Source organism: Xenopus laevis, chromosome 3S, assembly GCF_017654675.1.
Source record: "Xenopus laevis strain J_2021 chromosome 3S, Xenopus_laevis_v10.1, whole genome shotgun sequence".
Lineage (NCBI taxonomy): Eukaryota > Metazoa > Chordata > Amphibia > Anura > Pipidae > Xenopus > Xenopus laevis.
Window position 1 is genome coordinate 14581328 of NC_054376.1, and position 22860 is coordinate 14604187.

At 38.5% G+C, this 22860-nt stretch overlaps 1 protein-coding gene across 2 annotated transcripts in view; it reads left to right on the forward strand.

Annotated features, from left to right (window-relative positions):
- The window catches only part of LOC108712628 (vascular endothelial growth factor receptor 3), a 131989-nt gene that overhangs the window by 72173 nt on the left and 36956 nt on the right, over positions 1-22860 (forward strand). For both annotated transcript variants that reach the window (XM_018254935.2, XM_018254934.2), the window contains exons 4-14: positions 1312-1421; positions 2618-2783; positions 2995-3131; positions 4649-4814; positions 7831-7948; positions 9522-9697; positions 11210-11372; positions 12910-13051; positions 17227-17335; positions 18667-19026; positions 19413-19559. In XM_018254935.2, the coding sequence (XP_018110424.1) occupies positions 1312-1421; positions 2618-2783; positions 2995-3131; positions 4649-4814; positions 7831-7948; positions 9522-9697; positions 11210-11372; positions 12910-13051; positions 17227-17335; positions 18667-19026; positions 19413-19559 (1794 nt within the window). The remainder of the gene's footprint in view (positions 1-1311; positions 1422-2617; positions 2784-2994; positions 3132-4648; positions 4815-7830; positions 7949-9521; positions 9698-11209; positions 11373-12909; positions 13052-17226; positions 17336-18666; positions 19027-19412; positions 19560-22860) is intronic.

The window sequence follows — 22860 nt, forward strand, 5'->3', positions numbered from 1 at the left end:
TAATATAGAGTACTTACATGGCCTTGCTGGAGCTCCAACCACATGAACTGGCACTTGGGAGCACATTTACTTAACTCGAGTGAAGGAAATTCGAAGTATTTTTTTGGCTACTTCGACCATCGTATTGGCTACTTCGACTACGACTTTGAATCAAATGATTCGACTAAAAATCGTTCGACAATTCGACCATTCGATAGTCGAAGTACTGTCTCTTTAAAAAAAACTTCGACCTCCTACCTTGCCATCTAAAACCTACCGAGCATCAATGTTAGCCTATGGGGAAGGTCCCCATAGGCTTTCTAGCAAAAGGATATAATTGTTCAATCGAACGATTATTCCTTCGATCGTTCGATTGAAAGAATAGCGGTAAATCCTTTCAACTTCGATATTCGAAGTCGAAGGATTTAACTTCGATAGTTGAATATCGAGGGTTAATTAATCCTCGATATTCGACCAATAGTAAATGTGCCCCTTGATCTTGCAGTTTCAGCTTTGCATAAATTACAACGGTACTACCTACTTAAAGGGATACTGTCATGGGAAAAATATTTTTTTTCAAAAGAATCAGTTAATAGTGCTGCTCCAGCAGAATTCTGCACTGAAATCCATTTCTCAAAAGAGCAAACAGATTTTTTTTATATTCAATTTTGAAATTTGACATGGGGCTAGACATATTGTCAATTTCCCAGCTGCCCCAAGTAAAATACCTGCCAGGTGGCAACCCTATTCAGAAGCACAAATTGTGGCTCCTTTATTTCCTGCTTTCCATAAGGCAGGGGAAGTACAGGGCTGCATTTCACCCCTCTTCACTGCTTTGCACAAAGTGCCCTACTTTTAATCCAGTATGAGCTGTAGATTATGAGAGTATACTGCTATACCCCTTCCACAAGTGCTTGAAGAATGAGCACAATGAGGCATGATTGTATGCCCCTCTCCTCCTGGGTGTAGAAAAAGCCAGTAGAAAGCAAAACAGCTCCTCCTGGATTTGCTTTGCTCCATTGTTTAGAATGAGCACTTATGAAGTCATGTTTTTGTGCCCCTCAATGCACTTGAGGCATTATAAATAAGTAAAGTTTTTTTCTTATTAAAATATAAACATAATTGCCTTTGCAATTTTCCAAACCCTCAATTACTTCCTTTGCCCTGAATCTCCCATTACTCAACCACATCCAGTTTGTTTTCTGTTTTTACTTCTAATTGCAACACCTCTGTAACAAAAAACGTTGAAATTGAAAAGCATTTTTCCCGAGGAGAGAAATAACTTTCTATTTGTAAAACCTGAAATCTGACATCTTTTTATTGTGTCATTAGATTGGGAGCAGCCATTTATTAACACTCCTGGGGCACTGCTGGTATATAAGGAGAAAACTAGAGTCCCATGCCTTGTGTCAATTCCAGACCTCAATGTTACTCTCCATATGGTAAGTCCCACCTGTAATGAGATCTTTATATTTAGTAGTGTCATTCCTTTATTTCAGACTTACTATTCTTACTATACTAAAACTGATATTTCAGTTAAGTATGTAGTTTTGTGTCCTGGGAGGTGTTTTAGTTCCATACAATTTTTTTTTCTCTGAGCCCAGATATAAAAATTTGGAGCGTCATTGCATAGCTGTTTTCTTTTACCAAGCAATTATTATCACTATAAACATGTATTTATAAAGGGTCAACATATTCTACAGTGCTGTACAATAGAAATGTATGTGCCGTATCACTGGACAGTGTAACACACCCTTCCCCCAGGGTCAGACTGGAGTAATGGGGGCCCACCGGGACTGCCACATGAAAGCCCCTCCAGGCAGTGACTGAGGCCCCCCTCCTGGCTTCCCTCAATGAACTCCGGTTCGGGCGCGCTTGCGCGAACTCCGTTGCAACTAGGGTTGCCACCTTTTCTGGAAAAAAACCCCAGCCTTCCTATATATTTATCTTTTTTCCCTATTAATAAAATTGGGATCAACCATCATTTTTACCTTAATTGCAACATGTGCCTGCGTGGAGCGTAGGTTTTTTTTAAGGGGGAGCCCGATCGGGGAAACATGGCTGGGCTGGCGGGGGCCCACTGGGTTTTTTCCCGGTGTCCCACCGGCCCAGTCCTACACTGCTCCCCTCATTTACGAATGCACACAAGTATGCAAGAACTGCCACGCCCACTCCCTCCTCCCATTAACCCACCCATTGCCATAATGGGACAGATACTTTGAAAACAGGCTCATTAGGGGGACAGATACTTTGAAAACAGGAGCATTAACCTGGTAAGGCTCTCTTATCAATGTGGCTAGTGGGTGGCATGCGTCTTTGTTGTCCTAGGCCCGGGCCTTTGTGACTTTGCCACAAATCCGGGCCTGGTTTTCCACCTCAGTCAATACCTGACAATGGGAGTACTTACCTTGCGTTAAAAAGCCCACTAGTTACCAAATAATAGTGTATTTGAATGCTTGTATGGCCTTGCCAGTCAATAAAGTTTGTTTTACTGTGCTCCTCATACCCCAAATCACTGCAGTTCTAAAATAACTATGGCCAAATTTCTAGTCCCCAAAAACATATCATTGTAACTAATATGTGCAGTAGTTGTAATTTATAGCTGTGCAAGCATTGAAAGTTCTTTAATTTCTTCCAGCAAAGCTCAGAAATCATCACTCCAGATGGAGAACGTGTTACATGGGACAACAAGGAAGGGATTTTGGTCCCTACTGATTGGATAAGAGACTCCATTTTTTTACACTGTGAGACAGTTGTTGAAGGAAAAGTCTTTGAATCAAACTACTTCCTTGTCCATTTAACAGGTAAGAACTAAAACACCAGTCGACAGAATAAGGGCTATCACCCAAAAATGTGCCCCTGGCACTGTTTAGCCTGCACAACAGCAAAGCTTGCAGCTTAAAGTGCTGCATTCAGGGCACAACCTGGGTGGGCATGTTGCATGTGGATAAATCATTTCTGATCATATCTGTTATTAATGAATGTTTTTGTTCTCTTTCTATTTTATCAAACCAGGCAGTCAGTTTTATGGCATGCATCTCTACCCTAAGAATACAGAGTTGCTAGTAGGAGATCAGCTAATACTGAACTGCACTGTGACGGCTGAATTCAATACACCAGTCAACTTTAATTGGGATTATCCTGGTAAAGAGGTGACCAGCACTTTTAAAAGCTTATGAACTACTTATTTAGTGCCTTGTTTTTTTTTTACTTTTTTGACATGTGCTAAATTAATACAGCTTTATTACAAGACATGAATTGGTTATTTTTTACCTATGTGACCTTGGGGGTCACGTATAAAGTTCGCACAGCGCATATTTATTCGCAAATGGTTGTATGCTTTTTCTTGAACGGTAAAATATTGCACTGCTGTGCCCGTCTTTCCAGTTTTTGCGAATTTGCATTGTGAATACATTTTTCGCAAACGGCTCGCAAATAAGACGGGTGTCAATAGCATTGACAGAAATTTAAATTCACAATTTGCAAAACTGTGAACTGTGAATATTTTCTCCGCCACCAAATTTGTGGCGTAACTCAAACGCAGTGTATTCACAATTTGCATTTTTTGCCATATATAAAAAGCTTTTATGGACATTCGCAGTGCGAAAAATTTGCAATTCTGTTTGCACATTAAAGTGGACCTACACATAAAAAGCTGTATAACAAAAGTCATTTGCTAACTAAACATGGAACCCAAATAGTTTTTTTCATTAAAGCAGCCATACCTGTTATAAAGACATTTAAATATCTGAGCTGTCAAACAAATATTACCTGCCCCGCCTCTATGCCTGAGGCATAGAGGTGAGGCAGTCAATTACTTTCACTTTAAGGGTAAGGCCAGACGAGGAGATTCGGGGAGATTTTCTTATCGCCACGTCTTTTGCGCGACTATCTCCCCGAACTGCCTCAGCGTCTTTTCCCCATAGGCTACAGCGCAAAATCGCCTGCGCTAATGCACACGCGGCGATGCGTTTTCAATAGTCGCCTAAAGTTGCCTCAGTGAGGCAAAAATCTCCCCGAATCTCCTCGTCTGGCCTTACCCTAAATTCAGCACTTCCTAGATGTCACTGCACTTCTCACATTCCCCCTTCCTCCCCACACTCTATAATTGTGTAGGGCAATGTGTATGGGCATTAGTCCCACATTCGCGTGCATTCACAAGATTTTGGGGTGATGCACAAATTGTCTTAATAACAGTGTCCACAAAATGGCTCCTGCCTGCGTGCTGTGATTGTGTAATTTCAAGACTGAACGAAACTACATTTAAATAATTATTGTAGTGAAAGTAAGTTTTATTTTGCAAAACTAACATGATAAAAAAATAATTTGGAATTATTTGTTAGGATGGCAGGTCTCCTTTAAGTACACCACTCTAATCCAGCTTTATAAATATAACCATGTGCGAATGATTCTTCCCTGCGCAAAGTTTATAAATGAGCCCATTCAATATTGCTTTTTCCACAAAAAAAGGAAACTTTGCCAACAAAATATAACTTTATTTTTAAAAAAATTGACAGAACTAGTTACTGTGGTCTGGCTGCATTATAGTGAAAGAGTAACTGTAGAGAAGGGAAAAAAAACTTACAGTAAAAGTAGTTTCTAGATCTAGTAAATGTGTCTTGCAAATAATGTCTTAAATAAACTCTTCCTGTAACCTTTTACAATACAGGTTAATAGATTTGTACACTCCGATCGTCAGGCCCAGCAAGATCATACAGAGATGTACAGCACGCTTACTGTGCCCAGTGTCAGCCTGACGGACCTCGGAACATATGTGTGCCATGCAATAAGCGAGACATGGCATCACATGGAGAGCAGCGAGGTCATTGTTCACGGTAAAGAATGAAAGGGAAATGGTGCGGGATTGAATGTGTGAGGGTAGGGAAGAAAGGATGCTGAATATTGTATTGTGCAAAAAACAACATAATAGTACAGGGTTGCCATTATAAAATTTCTTTGGGTGGCACAAACTCTGTGTTTATAAAAGGGTTAGGATATTCCAGTTTGCCACATTAATTTGGGCCTCACCCACACATAAAAAGCTGTATAATAAGTCGCTTGCAAGGTAAACATGAAACCTAAATTCTTTTTTTCTTAAAACAATCTGTATCAGTATATTGCCTGCCCCACTGCAATATAACAGGTCTTTAATATAAAATGCACAACATTTTCTATATCCATTGTTTTTTCTTTAAAGGATTGGTTCACATTTAAGGTAATATTCATATTCCAGTCTATAATTTAAATCAATGCATGGTTGCTATAGTAATTTGGACCGTAGCGACAAGTTTGCTGAAACTGCAAACTGGAGAGCTGCTGCTGAATAAAAAGCTAAGTAACTCAAGAACATATCATAAATGAAAAGCCAATTGCGAATAGTCTCAGAATTTCACTCTCGACATCAACTCAGAGGTGAACAACCCCTTTAAAGGAACAGTAACATCAAAAAATGAAAGCGTTTTAAAGTAATAACATTATAATGCAGTGTTGCCCTGCACTGGTAAAACTGCTGTCTTTGCTTCAGAAACACTACTATTGTTTATATAAATAAGCTGCTGTGTAGTCATGGGGGCAGCCATTCAAATGAGAAAAGGCTCAGATTACACAGCAGATAAGATCTGTAGACCATAATGGTATTATCTGTTATCCACTATTTAACCTGTGCCATATAGCCTTTTTTCAATTCCTGCCATTGTTACACAGCAGCTTGTTTATATGAACTATATAGTCGTGTTTCTGAAGCAAACACATCCGTTTTACAGAAATAACATTATAATACACAAAAACCATAAATATCTTGTAAATTATATCCTTATAAACGGTGAGTTCTGATGTCATCAGTTATAAACGGTGAGTTCTGATGTAATTTCTGTAACGTGACCCACTGAAATGTATGTACCGGTATTATAATAAATAACGTACCCCCAGTTGTAAAATATGTAGATATTAGAAGTTACCTCGGAGTAACTTCCTACGGCCTCGTGTTTTTATATGGTCATGAAACTTCTCGGTAACTTATAATATCCTTATATTTTACAAGAGGGGGTACTTTATTAACTATATAATGTAGGGCAACACTGCATCATAATGTTATTACTGTACTTTAAAACACTTTCATTTTTTTGATGTTACTGTTCCTTTAAAGGGGTTGTCAACTTTTGAGTTGATGTAGAAAGTCATATTCTGAGACTATTCGCAATTGGTTTTAATTTTTTATTATATGGTTTTTGAGTTATTTAGCTTTTTATTTAGCAGCTCTCCAGTTTGCAGTTACAACAGGTATCCCAGGCTTCAACCGAAGTAGCCAAATAACATACTGTGTATAGAGGAAACATAACTTGTACCAATGGTTTAAAAGTTATATTTGCCCTTGTCCATACTCAGGGGCGGATTTACATAGTGGGCACCCCTAGGCCCATTGCTGTTTGTCGCCCCTGTCCCCTCCCCTTTATTCGTGCAAATTTTCACCATCTGGACCAGAGAAATGGGGATTGGTGTCCAGGAAATGTAAAAAACGATTGTATCTCCATCCCATCCCCAGTATTTTTGAACCAATGTGGGTGTGGTTGGGCAGCATGTCGCCCCTCTAAAAGCCTAGGTGGCCTTTCCACAAATCCGGGCCTGTCCATACTGCTATGGAATATGCAGCAAATATGATGATGTGTTTCCTTTCTTGGCTTGCTTAAGTACATTGAATGCAATGCACTCATGTAAAGCATTTACACAAATACAAGAGGCACTGTTTGAATGCAAAAAAAAAAACACATTAACTATGGCTATTATCAGTGCTGCTCCAAACCAGCATCTCTACTACAGCATGAAATAAAATAAATCAAAATACATGATTGCAAAGTCTTTATTGATCTTTATTTCGTTAGATATATAATTTAGGGTAAAACCTGAAGTGGTGAGCAGTGGGTGGGGGGAATATACATATGGCATATTTCACAAAGGCCAGGGAGTGTCACCTTGGAAAAACGGGCAAGGGCAGTACAAACTATAAATATATTCCTTTTCACTGTTTTATAGATTGGTACATGTCCATAATAGACCCCCCGATCAATCACTTTTACAGGGAATCTGGAATTCTAAAAGAGACATTTCATATAACCCTCATATTCAGATATATTACTCATCCTTCCTCAAAACATGTATTTATGCAGAAAAAAAAATTATGCAGAAAGAAAAACCGTTTAAAGCATTTTACCTCCTAAAATTGTCAGAGCTGCAGAGAGATCTTTACAGGTCAGAAGCTAGGCTGAAATGAAGAGTGGGAGTGTCTGATCTTTCTCATCTTTCTCTTCGGGCTCTCTCCAATTCATATTTCAGTCTCTCATTCAAATCAATGCATGGTTGCTAAAGTAATTTGGCCCTAGCAACCACATTGCTGAAATTTCAAACTGGAGAGCTGCTGAATAAAAGGCTAAATAACTCAAAACCACAAATAATAAAAGGAAAAAAATAATAAAGAAAATGAAAAACAATTGCAGTTTGTCTCAGGATATAACTGTCTACATCATACTCAAAGTGGAACAAAGTAAAACATTGAATCCCCTTTTCAAGATGTAACCCAAATGCAGCATATTTAGATATAATTGTGATACATAAAACATTACAAATCTTAAAATATTTTATAACATTAAGAATCTAAATTCAACACGATATATTGTATTAAATATATTTTTCTACGAGCAAAGGAAACAGAAAGTATGGTGAAGCTTCTTGGAGTATATATTGATCTAATGGCAAATTTTCCCTTTAGTTAAATGTTATTTGCTTTTTTTTCTGAGAAAAGGTGCCTGTCTCTGCACTTTCCATTTTTAATCTCCTTCCATTTTCTCTGTTCCATAGAAAAGCCATTCATCACTTTGGAGACAAAGGACAATTCAGTCACTGAAGCCACAGCTGGAGACAAGACGGCAAAATTGTTGATTAAAGTTTCTGCTTACCCCCAGCCCTCATTCCAATGGTATCAATGCTAATTTATCTGCTGGTTATTTAAACATTAAAGGAGAACTAACCCCTAAAAATGAATATGGTTAAAAATGCCATATTTTATATAGTGAACTTATTGCACCAGCCTAAAGTTTCAGCATCTCAATAGCAGCAATGATCCAAGACTTCAAACTTGTCACAGGGGGTCACAATCTTGAAAAAGTGTCTGTGACACTCACATGCTCAGTTGGCTCTGAGCACCTGTTGAGAAGCTAATCTTAGGGGTCATTGCAAATTATGAAGCGGAAAATGAAGTTGGCTTATAGTATAAGATGATGCTACAGGGCTGATTATTAAATTCTGATGCTAATTGCACTGGTTTCTGTGCTGCCAAGTAGTAATTATCTGTATTAATGACTAATAAGCCTTATATTGTGACATTTCTATTCTATGTGTACTGAGGGTTGCCACATTTTCCAAAAAAAAATTCTGGCTGGTGGGGGGGGGGTACAAAAAGGGGGCGTGACATGACATCAAAGGGGGCGGGTTATGCTGCAAATGGGCGGGGCCAGGACAAGAACCAAGGGACAAGGTAAGTTTACAGTTGATTGGGGGCTGGCCGAGGGGGTCTTTTTAAGGGTATTACAAATTTACCGGCAGCTACATTGCCGGTAAATTTGTAATACCGGCCCCGGCCTTGGCAGGTGTTTTACCGGCTAGGCCGGTAAAATACCGGCCGGGTAGCAACCCTATGTGTACTGTATATTGTGAGTGGGTCCCTAAGCTCAGTAAGTGACAGCAGCACAGAGCATGTGCAGTGAATCAGCAGAAAAGAAGATGGGGAGCTACTGAGGCATCTTTGGAGACACAGATCTTTACTGCTAAAGGGCTGTGGTTGCCTTGGGCTGGTACATAACCCCAAAACATAATGTACAACATTTCTAGCCTACTTCTTCAGTTAGGCTTTAGTGTCCTTTAAAGGGGTCATTTACTAGAAATTGCCAGAAAACTGAGTCAAAGTTAGCCGTATTAAAATACCATACAAAAAGTACTTGTACCTATTGTACCTATTTGCTCATCTATGCTGGTGCCAATTGTACCTACTTTGATGTATGAGGGGTAAGACTGGGATTCAAAATAGAAACTGGCATTTTAAGCACACAGAGGTATGGCTTGAGAACACTGGGCACAACTGTACAGATGATACCACTGTCATCGTGATAATAAAAATTCCATTCCTGCCCAAAATAACTAAATTTCTAGTTTAAATATAAAATAGCATGATTGTTAAATAAATTACAGTCATACAGAGCCTGTCTAGTAGTAGTGCTAACAATCTAAGTTACAGGGAGATCAAATAAGCTACTCAGTGTGACAAGGACCTGAGTCATTACAGGAATCAAACTCAGGCCTCTCTGATTGAGTGCATGTGCTCTTTCATTGAACAGTTTGTTTTCTCAGAATGTAGATGTGGTAAAGAAGATAAGTCAGGATTTACGATTTATAAAGCGGTTTTACTGATGTTAAAAATTAAAATGTACTTTTTACAATTAAAACCTTTATTTAATGTTTGATTTTCTCAGGTTAATTCTCTGTCTCTAACCCAGGTATAAAGATGGGAAGCTGATACCTGTTGGTACCATTTACAGCAAATATCGGCAGTCCCAACGCACGCTGCAGATTAGGGACATCACAGAGCAAGATGCCGGCATTTACAGACTGGTGCTGAGAAATGAACAGGCTGACCTGGAAGAGCAAATCAGTTTGAGACTGGTGGTGAATGGTAAGGGGCAAAAAAAACAACAGGTAATGGGCAGATTGCCCTAATTATGCATTAGGATCCTGGCCATATATGTGGCTTTATACAGGCACAATTATAACTATCTACCCATTCAACAATATAAATATAACAATACACAACTAGTTATTACAGTTATTAAAGGGATCCTGTCATCGGAAAACATGTTTTTTTCAAAACACACCAGTAAACAGTGCTACTCCAGCAGACTTCTGCATTGAAACAAAAGAGCAAACAGATTTTTTTATATTCAATTTTGAAATCTGACATGGGGCTAGACATTTTGTTAATTTCCCAGCTGCCCTTGGTCATGTGACTTGTTCCTGCACTTAAGGAGAGAAATGCTTTCTGGCAGGCTGCTGTGTTTTCTTCTCGATGTAACTGCAGGAGTCTCAGTGGGACATGGGTTTTTACTATTGAGTGTTGTTCTTAGATCTACCAGGCAGCTGTTATCTTGTGTTAGGGAGCTGTTATCTGGTTACCTTCCCATTGTTCTTTTGTTTGGCTGCTGGGGGGGGGGATGATATCACTCCAACTTGCAGTACAGCAGTAAAGAGTGATTGAAGTTTATCAGAGCACAAGTAACATGACTTGGGGCAGCTGGGAAATTAAAAATATGTCTAGCTCCATGTCAGATTTCAAAATTGAATATAAAAAAAATCTGTTTGCTCTTTTGAGAAATGGATTTCAGTGCAGAATTCTGCTGGAGCAGCACTATTAACTGATTCATTTTGAAAAAAATTTTTCTCCCATGACAGTATCCCTTTAAGATATAGTAATGGTTTGTGTTCAGCTACTGCGATTCAGTGCCTAGATGGTAAAGTCCATCAAACACTTTCATCATCATCTTTTTTTATTCTTCTTTCAGGCAATGAACTAAAAAATCGATGTATTAAAAATAAGAAAATAGATATAAACAAAATGAATAAAGACTATCTTTGCTCTTGTGTCCTAAATGTAATTTACATTCTTTTTTATTTTAAACATCTGATTTAAAAAATGTCAACAATAAACTGTTCAACACATGACACTTTTTAAAATCTTGTTAACAAACAGACTGTTATGTTTGTTAGATGATAGCTGATACAGTATACAGATTTTCAGTAAATTCAACTACATTTTTTCAATAATATTTCTATATTTCTATATTTATTTCAATAATATGCATAGCACTTACATAAATCTTGTCTAATTTCTGAAAACATTTTTGTTATGATACAACTTGAGTGAATTTATCCTACACTAATGCCTGGTTTATTTGGTAAAATATTTTTTTTAGCTAAATTGTATATTTACTGAATAAGGTGCGAGTATATGGTGTTTCTGAACTGTCCTGTTTTTACATTTTTACCTGTTAAAACCCCATACCTTCCTCACAGTAAGGTACCAATACGTTTTACTGTATGTTTTAGCTTTATGAAATTCTAGTTTTATTATGGTCAAATACTGGACAATATTTTGTCTGCTTGTCACTGCAATAATTTTGATGTGTGTTAGTACCCCCACAGATCCATGAAAAGGAGACTTCCTCGCCAAGTATATATGCCCAGGGAAGTCGCCACACTCTTACTTGCACAGTGTTTGGTGTTCCAGCTCCAGCAGCTGTTCAGTGGCTCTGGAGGCCTTGGACTCCATGCAAGATGTATACTCGCCGCAGTGTGTAAGTTGCAAGAAATGCTCACAGTGCAGTTAGACTTATTAGCTATACTTGCAGTCTTTAGCCTTATAGTACCAAATTTGTTCAACACTGGGGGGCAGATTTACTAAGCTCGAGTGAAGGATTCAAATGAAAAAAAATTTGAATTTCGAAGTATTTTTTTGGGTACTTCGGCGATCGAATGGTTCAAATTCGATCGAATTCGATCGAATCGAATGATTCAAAGTAAAAATCGTTCGACTCTTCGACCAGTCGAAGTACTGTCTCTTTTAAAAATACTTCGACTACATACTTCGCCACAGTAAACCTACCGAGCTTCAATGTTAGCCTATGGGGTCCTTCCACAGCACTTTTCTAAGTTTTGTGGTCGAATAAAAATCCTTCGATCAATCACTTAAAATCGTTCGAATCGTTAGATTCAAACTATTTTTGTTCGATCTAAGTATTTGCGGTAAATCTTTCCGAATTCTATATTCGAAGGATTTTACTTTGAGGGTTGAAATTCGACCCTTAGTAAATCTGCCCCTGGGTGAATTATAAATATGACAATACACACAACAGGCTGCAGAAAAGGGTTTGTATGGTCTTGTAGGCTGGAACCACAGGCAATAATTGTGTGTATGATTCCATTAAATGTCATGATAATGGCTGTTTTTATTTGACTAAAATTAATATTTGGAGGAAATGATATTATTGAAAAATGAGGAGAGCACTCAAAAGGCATATTAATGCTGTGGTTTTTTCTTTTATTTGCCAACTACCAGTAGACGACATGTTTCGGGCTGTGTGCCCTTTATCAAGTGTCAAGTGTATAATCACGGTATTAATTGTAATTGCTACAAAGCAAAGTACAAAGATGTTTCATCCAGCTTTCGATCTGTATTAAGTATGGGTTGCTATGTATGCTATGCTATGCATGCTTTCACATCAGTTTGTTTTAGATAAATCAAAGCAAAATTCTGATGTTATTGTGGATTGATGAACCTGCTAAATGTTGTTCAAGTCACTACATAGCCCTGTCCCCACTCAAAATGCTCAGCTGTCATATCGGTATGCTAGAGCCACCATAGTATATGAGCCCCAAAGTTATCCCATGATGCCAGATTTAATTAGAGCAGTGGAAAAAATTAACTTGGGAAGAAGGTTTGGAAGTGAATAAATTAAATATTAGCATTGGCAGCAAAGCTGAATTTGAATTCTAGCAATAGAGATATTAACTGCCAACACAGACCTCTGCAGTAAGCAATACAAAAATGGAAGAGAAAAACATACCATTTTCCAGACAGATAGTCAGAAATGTGCGGGAACACAGTGCCAAACCCCTATCAATCATAACAATGTAAACTGAACTCCTAATCAAATCCAAGGACAACAAACTGGAATTCTTACTACTCAATAATAATTCTTGAAGACCAAAAAAATCGCTTTCATCCTTTGGACTGTCAGTTTTCCCTCTGTTCATTCATTTCTATGTTGTTCTTCCAGATTTTTGGAATGTCATGGATTCTAAAAAATTATTTATGTAATTCTTGTCTTATAGAACCAGACAAAGGTCTTCCCGAAGGCATCAGCGCGACAGAATGCCTGAGTGCAAGGACTGGAAGGAGGTGACCCAAGAGGGAGCTGTGAATAGCATTGAAACCATTGAGACTTGGAGCGAGTATGTGGAAGGACGGAACAAGGTATCTGTGCAACCTCTGGGTGATGTTCCCTGATTGTTTTGCACTTCCTTAAGTCATCCTGCCAGGAACAATTGTGAATTATTGGGGAAGTCAATTATCTACAGTACAACATAAATGGCTGCACTCAATCTATTTTCCAATCAAGGAAGTACCCAAAAAAAATATCATAGTAGGAAGGAATAACCATTGGGTAATTATCCTGGGTTAAAAGTGCACTGTTAATGTCAACATAAGAGCTTTTAGCCTTACTTTAATTTGCAATGAGTTGTTGCACCCGTGCTGCTAAAGTTTAATTTTGATATAGTAATCACAAACAATTTAGATATACATATACTTTAAAAATACATTTATTTTCAGCAATTATTAAACATATTTAAATGATATAACATTGTTTTCTGTTGCAAAAGCACTGTAGCTGTAATGTTCCCTTTCTAATTTTTAAAAAAAATTTTATACTTATTTTTTTTTTTTTTATTGCTTGTCTGCATTGCTTGTTTGATATCGGAAACATATCAAACAAGCAATGCAGATACTTCCGAAAACATTTAACCATACAAATTCTAAACTGGATAGCCAAATAAAAATGTATTAATAAAAAAAAACGAAACATAAATCATAAAAACAAAATATAAACCATATTAGAATACCATTGCCTACATCCTTCTAAAAGGAACACATCGGGCCAGATTTACATAGGGTCGAATATCGAGGGTTAATTAACCCTCGATATTTGACTGCCGAATGTAAATCCTTCGACTTCGAATATCGAAGACGAAGGATTTAGCGCTATTCCTACGATCGAAGGAATAATCGTTAAATAAACGATTAAATCCTTTGAAACAAAGGATTTTAATCTATCGATCAAAGGATATTCCTTCGATCAGAAAATTGTTAGGAAGCCTATGTTCCCCATAGACTAACATTGGCCTCGGTAGGTTTTAGGTGGCGAACTCGGGGGTCGAAGTATTTTTTAAAAAGACAGTTCTTCGACTATCGAATGGTCGAATAGTGTAATGATTTTTAATTCGAATCGTTCGATTCGAAGTCGTAGTTGAAGGTCGAAGTAGCCTATTCGATGGTCGAAGTAGCTACTAACATGACAAAACAAAAGTAAAAATGCTTAGAGGAGCACTCTGAGCAATTTGCATCTAAGTTAATGGTAGTTTATATGTCCCCTTCAAATCTAATTTTATAAAAAATAATAGCACAAAGTCGAATCACAAGTTAATTTCAAAGCATAAAAGAAAGTTGCCATTAAATAGTTTTAAAACTAGAAAAACCTCTTTATAAAGTGATAGGCTCTCTAAATGCAGATGTTTAACAGAAAAAAGTTTATATTTAAGTACATTATTACAAAAACATATTCTGATTCTTTATTTTTTATCAGGATTCATACATACATACATGATACATAATCTGTACACTCTGGGGCAGATTAACCAAGGGTCAAATTTCGAAGTGGAAAATACTTCGAAATTCGACCATCGAATAGAATCCTCCGACATTGGAATTTGAAGTCGGAGGATTTTATTCATCGTACGATCGTAGTTCGATCGTACGATCGTACTCCGAACGTACTTCGAATCGTAGGATTCGAGCGATTTTCCTTCGAAAACCAAAAACTTAGAAATATGCTCTGGCAGGTCCCCTTAGGCTAACATAGCACTTCAGCAGGTTTAAGTTGGCGAAGTATTGAAGTCGAAGAGACAGTACTTCGATTATCTAATGGTTGAATAGTCGAACGATTTTTATTTCGAATCAAAGTAAATTCGAAGTCGTAGTATCCTATTCGATGGTCGAAGTATCCAAAAAATTACTTCAAAAATTCCCTCGAATTCACTTCCACCCTTGATAAATCTGCCCCTCTGTGTAACTCAACAATATTGTAGCCAAAGTGTACAAATCACATGTTTTCTCAGGTCGTTAGGACATTGTTAAAAGATTTTCTACTGAATGTTCCCAAAATTAGATCTTCGTTTGCTGTTTTTAAAGTACCGAGCATTTTCCCTCTGTGAGGAAAGTTCCACTCTGTGAAGCAAAGCATATTTCCTCTCCAAACAAAGCTGTGTACAGCTCTTTTATTTTGGTCATATTATTATACACACTGTGATAAATGTAAACATTTGTCAATCCTATTGACCTTTCCACATTTCCCTTGTGGATCTGGGCACAGAGTAGGTTAAGCACCTGCTGAGTGTTTGGTAAAATACAAAACAAGCAACTAAAGCTTCCTCGAGTCACTTCCTGTTTTCAGACCACTCCTCCCTAATACCCAATGAAATTAGAGTTTTCCTGTTTTCTGAATATCTTTTCCCTGTAGGCTGAAAAGCAGGCGAAATATTATGCTTATTAAACTCAAAACATATTGTTAATATGCTTAAATTAATTATCATGCGGAGGCAATATATTTTCAAAAAACTGATTATGCCATTATATTATATACTGTAGTTTATACTAAGCTTTTTTGAGTTTATAGTGGTTTTCTTTTAAAAAATGGCTAAATGGGGAGAATACAGGGGTGTAACTATAGAGGAAGCAGACAGGGGGGCTCAGACTGCGGGGTCTGCTGCAATGTAATCTCTGCTCCCCAGCCAAGTTCTTCAGTTCGGGTAGGCACACACAGGTATGAGTGGGTGGGCATGGGGGCCGGGTTTCTATGAGCGCCAGGCCCTTCCAAAGTTTCTTGGGTAGGGGCGACAATGACTACTTATACAGTTGGCGCTAAATCTCCTGGCGGGCCATTGCTCTTGTAAAGCATTAATGACCTGGAGGTGGGCATTGAAAGTACTGTTTCTATTTTTGCAGATGATACTAAATTGTGCAGAACTATAGGTTCCATGCAGGATGCTGCCACTTTGCAGAGTGATTTGTCTAAGTTTGGAAACTGGGCAGCAAACTGGAAAATTAGGTTCAATGTTGATAAATGCAGGTTATGCACTTTGGCAAAAATAATATAAATGCAAGTTATGCACTAAATGGCAGTGTGTTGGGAGTTTCCTTAAATGAGAAGGATCTAGGGGTTTTTGTGGATAACAAGTTGTCTAATTCCGGGCAGTGTCCACTAAAGCAAATAAAGTTCTGTCTTGCATAAAAAAGGGCATTAATTCAAGGGATGAAAACATAATTATGCCTCTTTATAGGTCCCTGGTAAGGCCTCATCTGGAGTATGCAGTGCAGTTTTGGACTCCAGTCCTTAAGAGGGATATAAATTAGCTGGAGAGAGTGCAGAGACTAAGTGCAACTAAACTGGTTAGAGAGGGATTGAAGACTTAAATTATGAGGGTAGACTGTCAAGGTTGGGGTGGTTTTCTCTGGAAAAGAGGGACATGATTACACTTTACAAGTACATTAGAGGATATTATAGACAAGTAGCAGGGCACCTTTTTACCAGAGGCCACCCTTTAGACTAGAAGAAAAGAACTTTCATTTGAAGCAACGTAGGTGGTTCTTCACAGTCAGGACAGTGAGGTTGTGGAATGCACTGCCGGGTGATGTTGTGATGGCTTTAAGAATGGCTTGGATGATTTCTTGGACAGACATAATATCAAAGGCTATTGTGATACTAAATTCTATAGTTAGTATAGATATGGGTATATATAATTTATGTGAAAGTAGGGAGGGGTGTGTGTATGGATGCTGGGTTTTTATTTGGAGGGGTTGAACTTGATGGACTTTGTCTTTTTTCAACCCGATTTAACTATTTAACTATGTATGTAACTATAAGCATGATTGTGTGATTTAAAGGTGATAGTACACGTGGAGATTAATGATATGTGATAAATTTACTAATCTCCTGCAAATACTTTCCCACTTGCAATGATATAAATCACCGGTGGGAAAACATACATGCCACCGTGCCTACTGGAAATCATTTGCAGGAGATCATTTGCCTGCAGGAGAGGATATATATCATGGGTGACTAATCTCTTTGCAATTCTGACTACCCACAATGGATAGTAGGTGTTTTGTCACTGTGGGACTGGCAAATTACTGCAGGCAACCATGTATTCCATTGCCCTAAAAAAATTGTTTTTTAAACACAAAAGTGTTTTACCTGCAGTGATTCTCACTACCCACAAGTAAGACATTTATGGTCAAAGTCATTGCCCTAAGAAGAATACACATTTGACATGCCATTTATATTCTAATCTGTTGGTCTGTGTTAAACTTTACAGACAGTATCCAAGCTGGTGATCCAACAATCCAACCTCTCCATCATGTATAAATGTTCTGCTTTTAATAAAGCTGGGCGAGACGAACGACTTATTTACTTTTATGTTACAAGTAAGTGGAATTTATACAACCTTGATGACATGTGCCTTATGGGGACACTTCTTTCATCAATATCTAAGTTTGTGTGTAATGGAATCTGCAGAAAAATAGATTCTGGTCCAGGGCATGTTTGAAAATCCAGGTCTTTGTCTGATGGGTCTCTGTTAGTCCCACTGAGTCAAAAGTATAGGTGAATGCTCACCAGATATCCTATATGTGGCATACATACTGTAAATTTATTGCAAAAGATGAATACAATACTTCAAGTCCAGGGCAAAAAACAGTGCAATCCTAAATGGTGCATTTGGGTACTAACCAGTCAGATACAGTACCTATGTAAATAAAGGAATTCATCTTTAAGTATCACTTGTTTCAAGTCTTCCTTGTTCTATGGGCTTGCTCTCTGAGTCACCAGGCATAACCATTCCAATACATATTAGTAGGCAAGTAAGTAATTTAACAAAGAAATACTCAAATATATATATAATTTATATTGTCTGAATAAGTCTGTGTAAATCACATAACGTCATCCAATCCTGAGTAATAACGAAGAACATCACATTAGTGGTGGAGAAAGGTTTGCTGAGTTGTGGAAACCTTTTGGATTTATAAACTAGACACAATGGAGCCCACAGATCTAAATAGAGAACTGAATCTTTTTACTTAGCTGTTTTATCCCACAATATATAATTTTATACCTTCTATATCTTTTACCTTCCTTATGCAGTTTGGAACTACTTAATTTGTTGAGTGGCCAATGAGATATGTTAGGATAAGTAGAACTGCACCCACACTTCATTGTAAATGGATGCAATTGCACTGAATATTTTAATATTATTTCCAGCTGACATATTTTCCAGCATTTGGTGTGTAAGTATTCATGCATCCTATTCTTTCAGTGGGGCTGCACTGCAACAATTGATGCAGGGTGCAGTGGAAACCCTGGAGCTACCATCTGGTTTGGATGCTAGGGTTCCTCTGCATCAATAGGCACAACTGCTCTTGAATTGGAAGCAAGGACTGAGTAGCACTAAGCATAAATATAGGGAATTGCAAAGAGCCCCTATTGACACCAATTTATTTAATGAATGGTATTATTTGCGCAACTGACTGCAGCTTATATCAGAGGTCTCTGTTGACATCTACACTTTTGTCCAGTGTATTAGTTTGCATGTAATATCAGTATCCTTTCTGTTTATACTATGCCAAGTGTGGTCACTCAATTAATTAAGCATGATCACTGTTTCCCTAATGTACTGCACCCAACGAGTTTTCTAGGTTTTAAGTGATTAACTTTTCTAAAGATATGTTAGTTTAGAAAACGTGTTCCCTTTTCTCCACAGCAATCCCTGATGGCTTCCGCATAGAGCCACAGCCATCAGAAGAGCCGATAGAAGGGCAGAATGTCAGCCTGAGTTGCCATGCAGATAACTACACCTATGAGAACCTTCAGTGGTATCGCCTCAACCTCCTAACCCTGCATGATGCTGAGGGGAACCCACTTGTACTAGACTGCAAAAATGTGCATCAATATGCAGCTCGCATGGAAGGGCAATTACAATTCCAGACCGGTTCAAATAGTGCTGCCCTTGTTCTCAACATACCGAATATCTCTCTAGAAGAGGAGGGTGATTATGTTTGTGAAGTGCAGAATCGCAAGACCCTGGAAAAACACTGCCAAAAGAAATATATATCTGTACTGGGTGAGTATGGCTGGGTCATATAGTCCCTTCTTGAATCCTACACTACTATACTTGACTTACAGCAGGATTTGGCTAAGCCATGGTTTAACGGTAATGTGACGCTGTTATGGAAGGTTTAGATGCAATTTAAATCTAAAATGTTAGTTTTCATTGTCCTTGCTCAAAAGAATTCTTTGTTCCATGCCAAAAAAAACTGTGAACTGCAACGATATAATTGTGTTTACGATTCATCAGCATCCTTTTAAATGTCCCAGTTATAGTAGCTGGGTGAACCATGAAACTGCATTTCTTGCAAGGACAATAACCTCTGCCCATGGTAACCATGCTTTGGAGCTTTGCCACCAGATCCTGCAGTAATATTTCTGTATTTTCTCATTCATTTCCAGCACAGGAAGCTCCATATCTGCTTCAGGACTTAAGCAATAAGATAGTGAATGTTAGTGATTCCATGTTGATGAAATGTCGGGCTGATGGAACCCCTAGTCCCAGTATCATGTGGTACAAGGACAGCAAGTTAGTTGAAGAGGTCTCAGGTATGGGCCAGTTTATGTAAACATTCCATGTATTAATGTCAAAAACCTATTATCCATTACATAAACCAGGGCTGTCCAACAGAAACCTACAAACAGGGTCGGACTGGGCCGGCAGGACACCGGGAAAAAAACCCGGTGGGCCCCACCGGCCCAGATCTGCACCCAGTGCTGCTTTTCTTTTTCTTGCATGCACGCACTTCCGGTGAAGCGCACACGCTCTTCCGTTGGCACGCACATGAGCTTCAATCGCACATGCTCAGTGCAGGGGGGGGAGGTCTGGAGGGGGCCCCTGAAATTGCAGCCCTGGTGGGCCCCGGGCCCCTGAGTCCGACCCTGCCTTTGTCTTTGCCAAAAAACAAGGAATTTTTTGTGTGATACAGGTATGGGAATGCTCAGGACCTGCTGTTTTCCAGATAAGGGGTCTTTCCATAATTTGGATCATCGTATTTTACGGCTACTAAAAAAATCATTTAAACATTAAATAAACCCGATAAGATTGTTTTGCTTCCGATAAGGATTAATTATATCTTAGGTGGGATCAAATACAAGGTACTGTTTTATTATAACAGAGAAAAGGGAAATATTTTTTTAAAGTTTTAATTATTTGATTATGATGGAGTCTATGGGAGACAGCCTCACTGTAATTCGGAGGTTTCTGGATAATGGATCCATACCTGTATCATCATTTTATTAAAATCTGTCCCACAGATGTGTCATGTGAGAAGTAACCAACCTGCTACATTTAAAAGTTAAACAGAACTGATTTAGAATATAGCATTTGAATGGTTTCTTTTCTTTTTTTTTTTACCATAATTGTTTTTGGGGCAGTTTAAAACACAGGGTTCTTTTTATTATTTTCCTGTGAAATGTGTGAATTGAAAGGCTACCCATACTTAATAAATCTTAGGGGCACATTTACTTAGCTCGAGTGAAGGATTAGAATAAAAAATCGTTCGACTATTCAACCATTTAAAAAAAACTTTGACCACCTAAAACCTACCGAGCACCAATATTAGCTTATGGGGGAGGTCCCCATAGGCTTTCTAAGTAATTTATGATCGAAAGAAAAATGTTCGATCGATGGATTAAAATCCTTTGAACGATCTTTTCATTCAAATTGCAGTAAATCCTTTGACTTCGATAACTCTGAGGGTCGAATATCGAGGGTTGATTAACCCTCGAGATCCGACCAATAGTAAGGGGCAAATTTACTTAAGGTCGAATATCGAGGGTTAATTAACCCTCGATATTCGACTGTCGAAGTTAAATCCTTCGACTTTGAATATCGAAGTCGAAGGATTTAGCGCTATTCATTCGATCGAACAGAAAATTGTTCGATCGAACGATTACCGTATATACACGAGTATAAGCCGACCCGAGTATAAGCCAATGTACCTAATTTTACCTACGAAAACTGGGAAAACTTATTGACTCTAGTATAAGCCTAGACACAACTACAGCCCTGTCTCCCAGCAGCGCACATTCTACCAAAGCGACCCCCCCAGCGATCAACCAGACTTCTTTGCAAAGTTGATGGTGACAGAGAATTGCCAAACGGATTACTGTGTGCATTGTCCCACTGTCCCACTACCATGTGCAGAGGGTGCTGTGTGATATTGCCATCACTGTTAATCTTTCGTATAACCAACAGAGGGCGCTGTGTGATATTGCAGTCACTGTTAATCTTTCATATAACCAACAGAGGGCACTGTGTGATATTGCAGTCACTGTTATTCTTCCATATAACCAACAGATGGCGCTGTGTGATATTGCAGTCACTGTTATTCTTTCATATAACCAACAGAGGGTGCTGTGTGATATTGCCGTCACTGTTATTCTTTCATATAACCAACAGAGGGCGCACTGTTATTCTTTCATATAACCAACAGAGGGTGCTGTGTGATATTGCAGTCACTGTTATTCTTTAATATAACCAACAGAGGGCGCACTGTTATTCTTTCATACAACCAACAGATGGCGCTGTGTGATATTGCAGTCACTGTTATTCTTTCATATAACCAACAGATGGCGCTGTGTGATATTGCAGTCACTGTTATACTTTCATATAACCAACAGAGGGCGCACTGTTATTGTTTCATATAACCAACAGAGGGCATTGTGGGATATTGCAGTCTCTCCCCAAGTGTACTGTTGGTATAGGAATGATTAAAAGTGACTGCAATCTCAGCTACTCGGGTCGGCTACCGGTGACCCGAGTATAAGCCGAGGTAGACTTTTTCAGCACATTTTGGATGCTGAAAAACTCGGTTTATACTCTGGTATATACGGTGAATCGTTCGATTCGAAGGAATCGAACAATTTTTGTTCGACCAAAAAAAGATAGCTAAGCCTATGGGGACCTTCCCCATAGGCTAACATTGACTTCTGTAGCTTTTAGGTGGCAAACTAGGGGGTCCAAGTTTTTTTTAAAGAGACAGTACTTCGACTATCGAATGGTCGAATAGTCGAACGATTTTTAGTTCGATTCGTTTGATTCGGAGTCGTAGTCCAAGGTCGAAGTAGCCCATTCGATGGTCGAAGTAGCCAAAAAAAACATTCGAAATTGGACGTTTTTTTCCCTCTATTCCTTCACTCGAGCTAAGTAAATGGGCCCCTAAATGTGCCCCTTAAAGTGAATATCTTTAGCCAGACCAAAGTCACAGATTTTATTTTACCACGTTATCAGCTAGTCATTTTGCTTTTATCCTATAAATGATCTTATCATAATGAAAATATATTTGTGTCTGTGAAATTACACTGTTTCGAGACACACGTTGCGATTCGGGGAGATTAGTCGCCCAGCGACAAATCTCCTCTTCTTCGGGGCGACTAATCTCCCTGAACTGCCTCCCCGCCGGCTAGAATGTTAATCGCCGGCGGGATGGCACTCGGAGTGCTTCGCTTTCCAAAGTCATATATACAGGAAGGAGTTATGGTCTTTTTATTAATCCAGTCAAGATATGCTTGATTACAGCTCCAATAATGATTTATCTCTTGATTATAGGGCACTGGAGAATGCTGGTCCAGCAACATTGCAAGTTTTGTGCTCCTATTAAAGCAGCACAGCAAAAGTCTCAAGTCACCCAGTTGGATGTCACAAATTACTAACATGCTTTGCGGGTCTCAGACTTCATTGCCTCATAAACGATAAATTGATCTTTCCCATGTGATTTACAGTTAAAGGAGAAGGAAAGGACTTTTCACTTGGGGGTGCCAAAAGTTAGCATGCACATGAGCAGTAGCACAAAAAGCCAAACTTTAATGAAAAAGTTGGCTATTTCGTTCTACTGCGCATGCATCT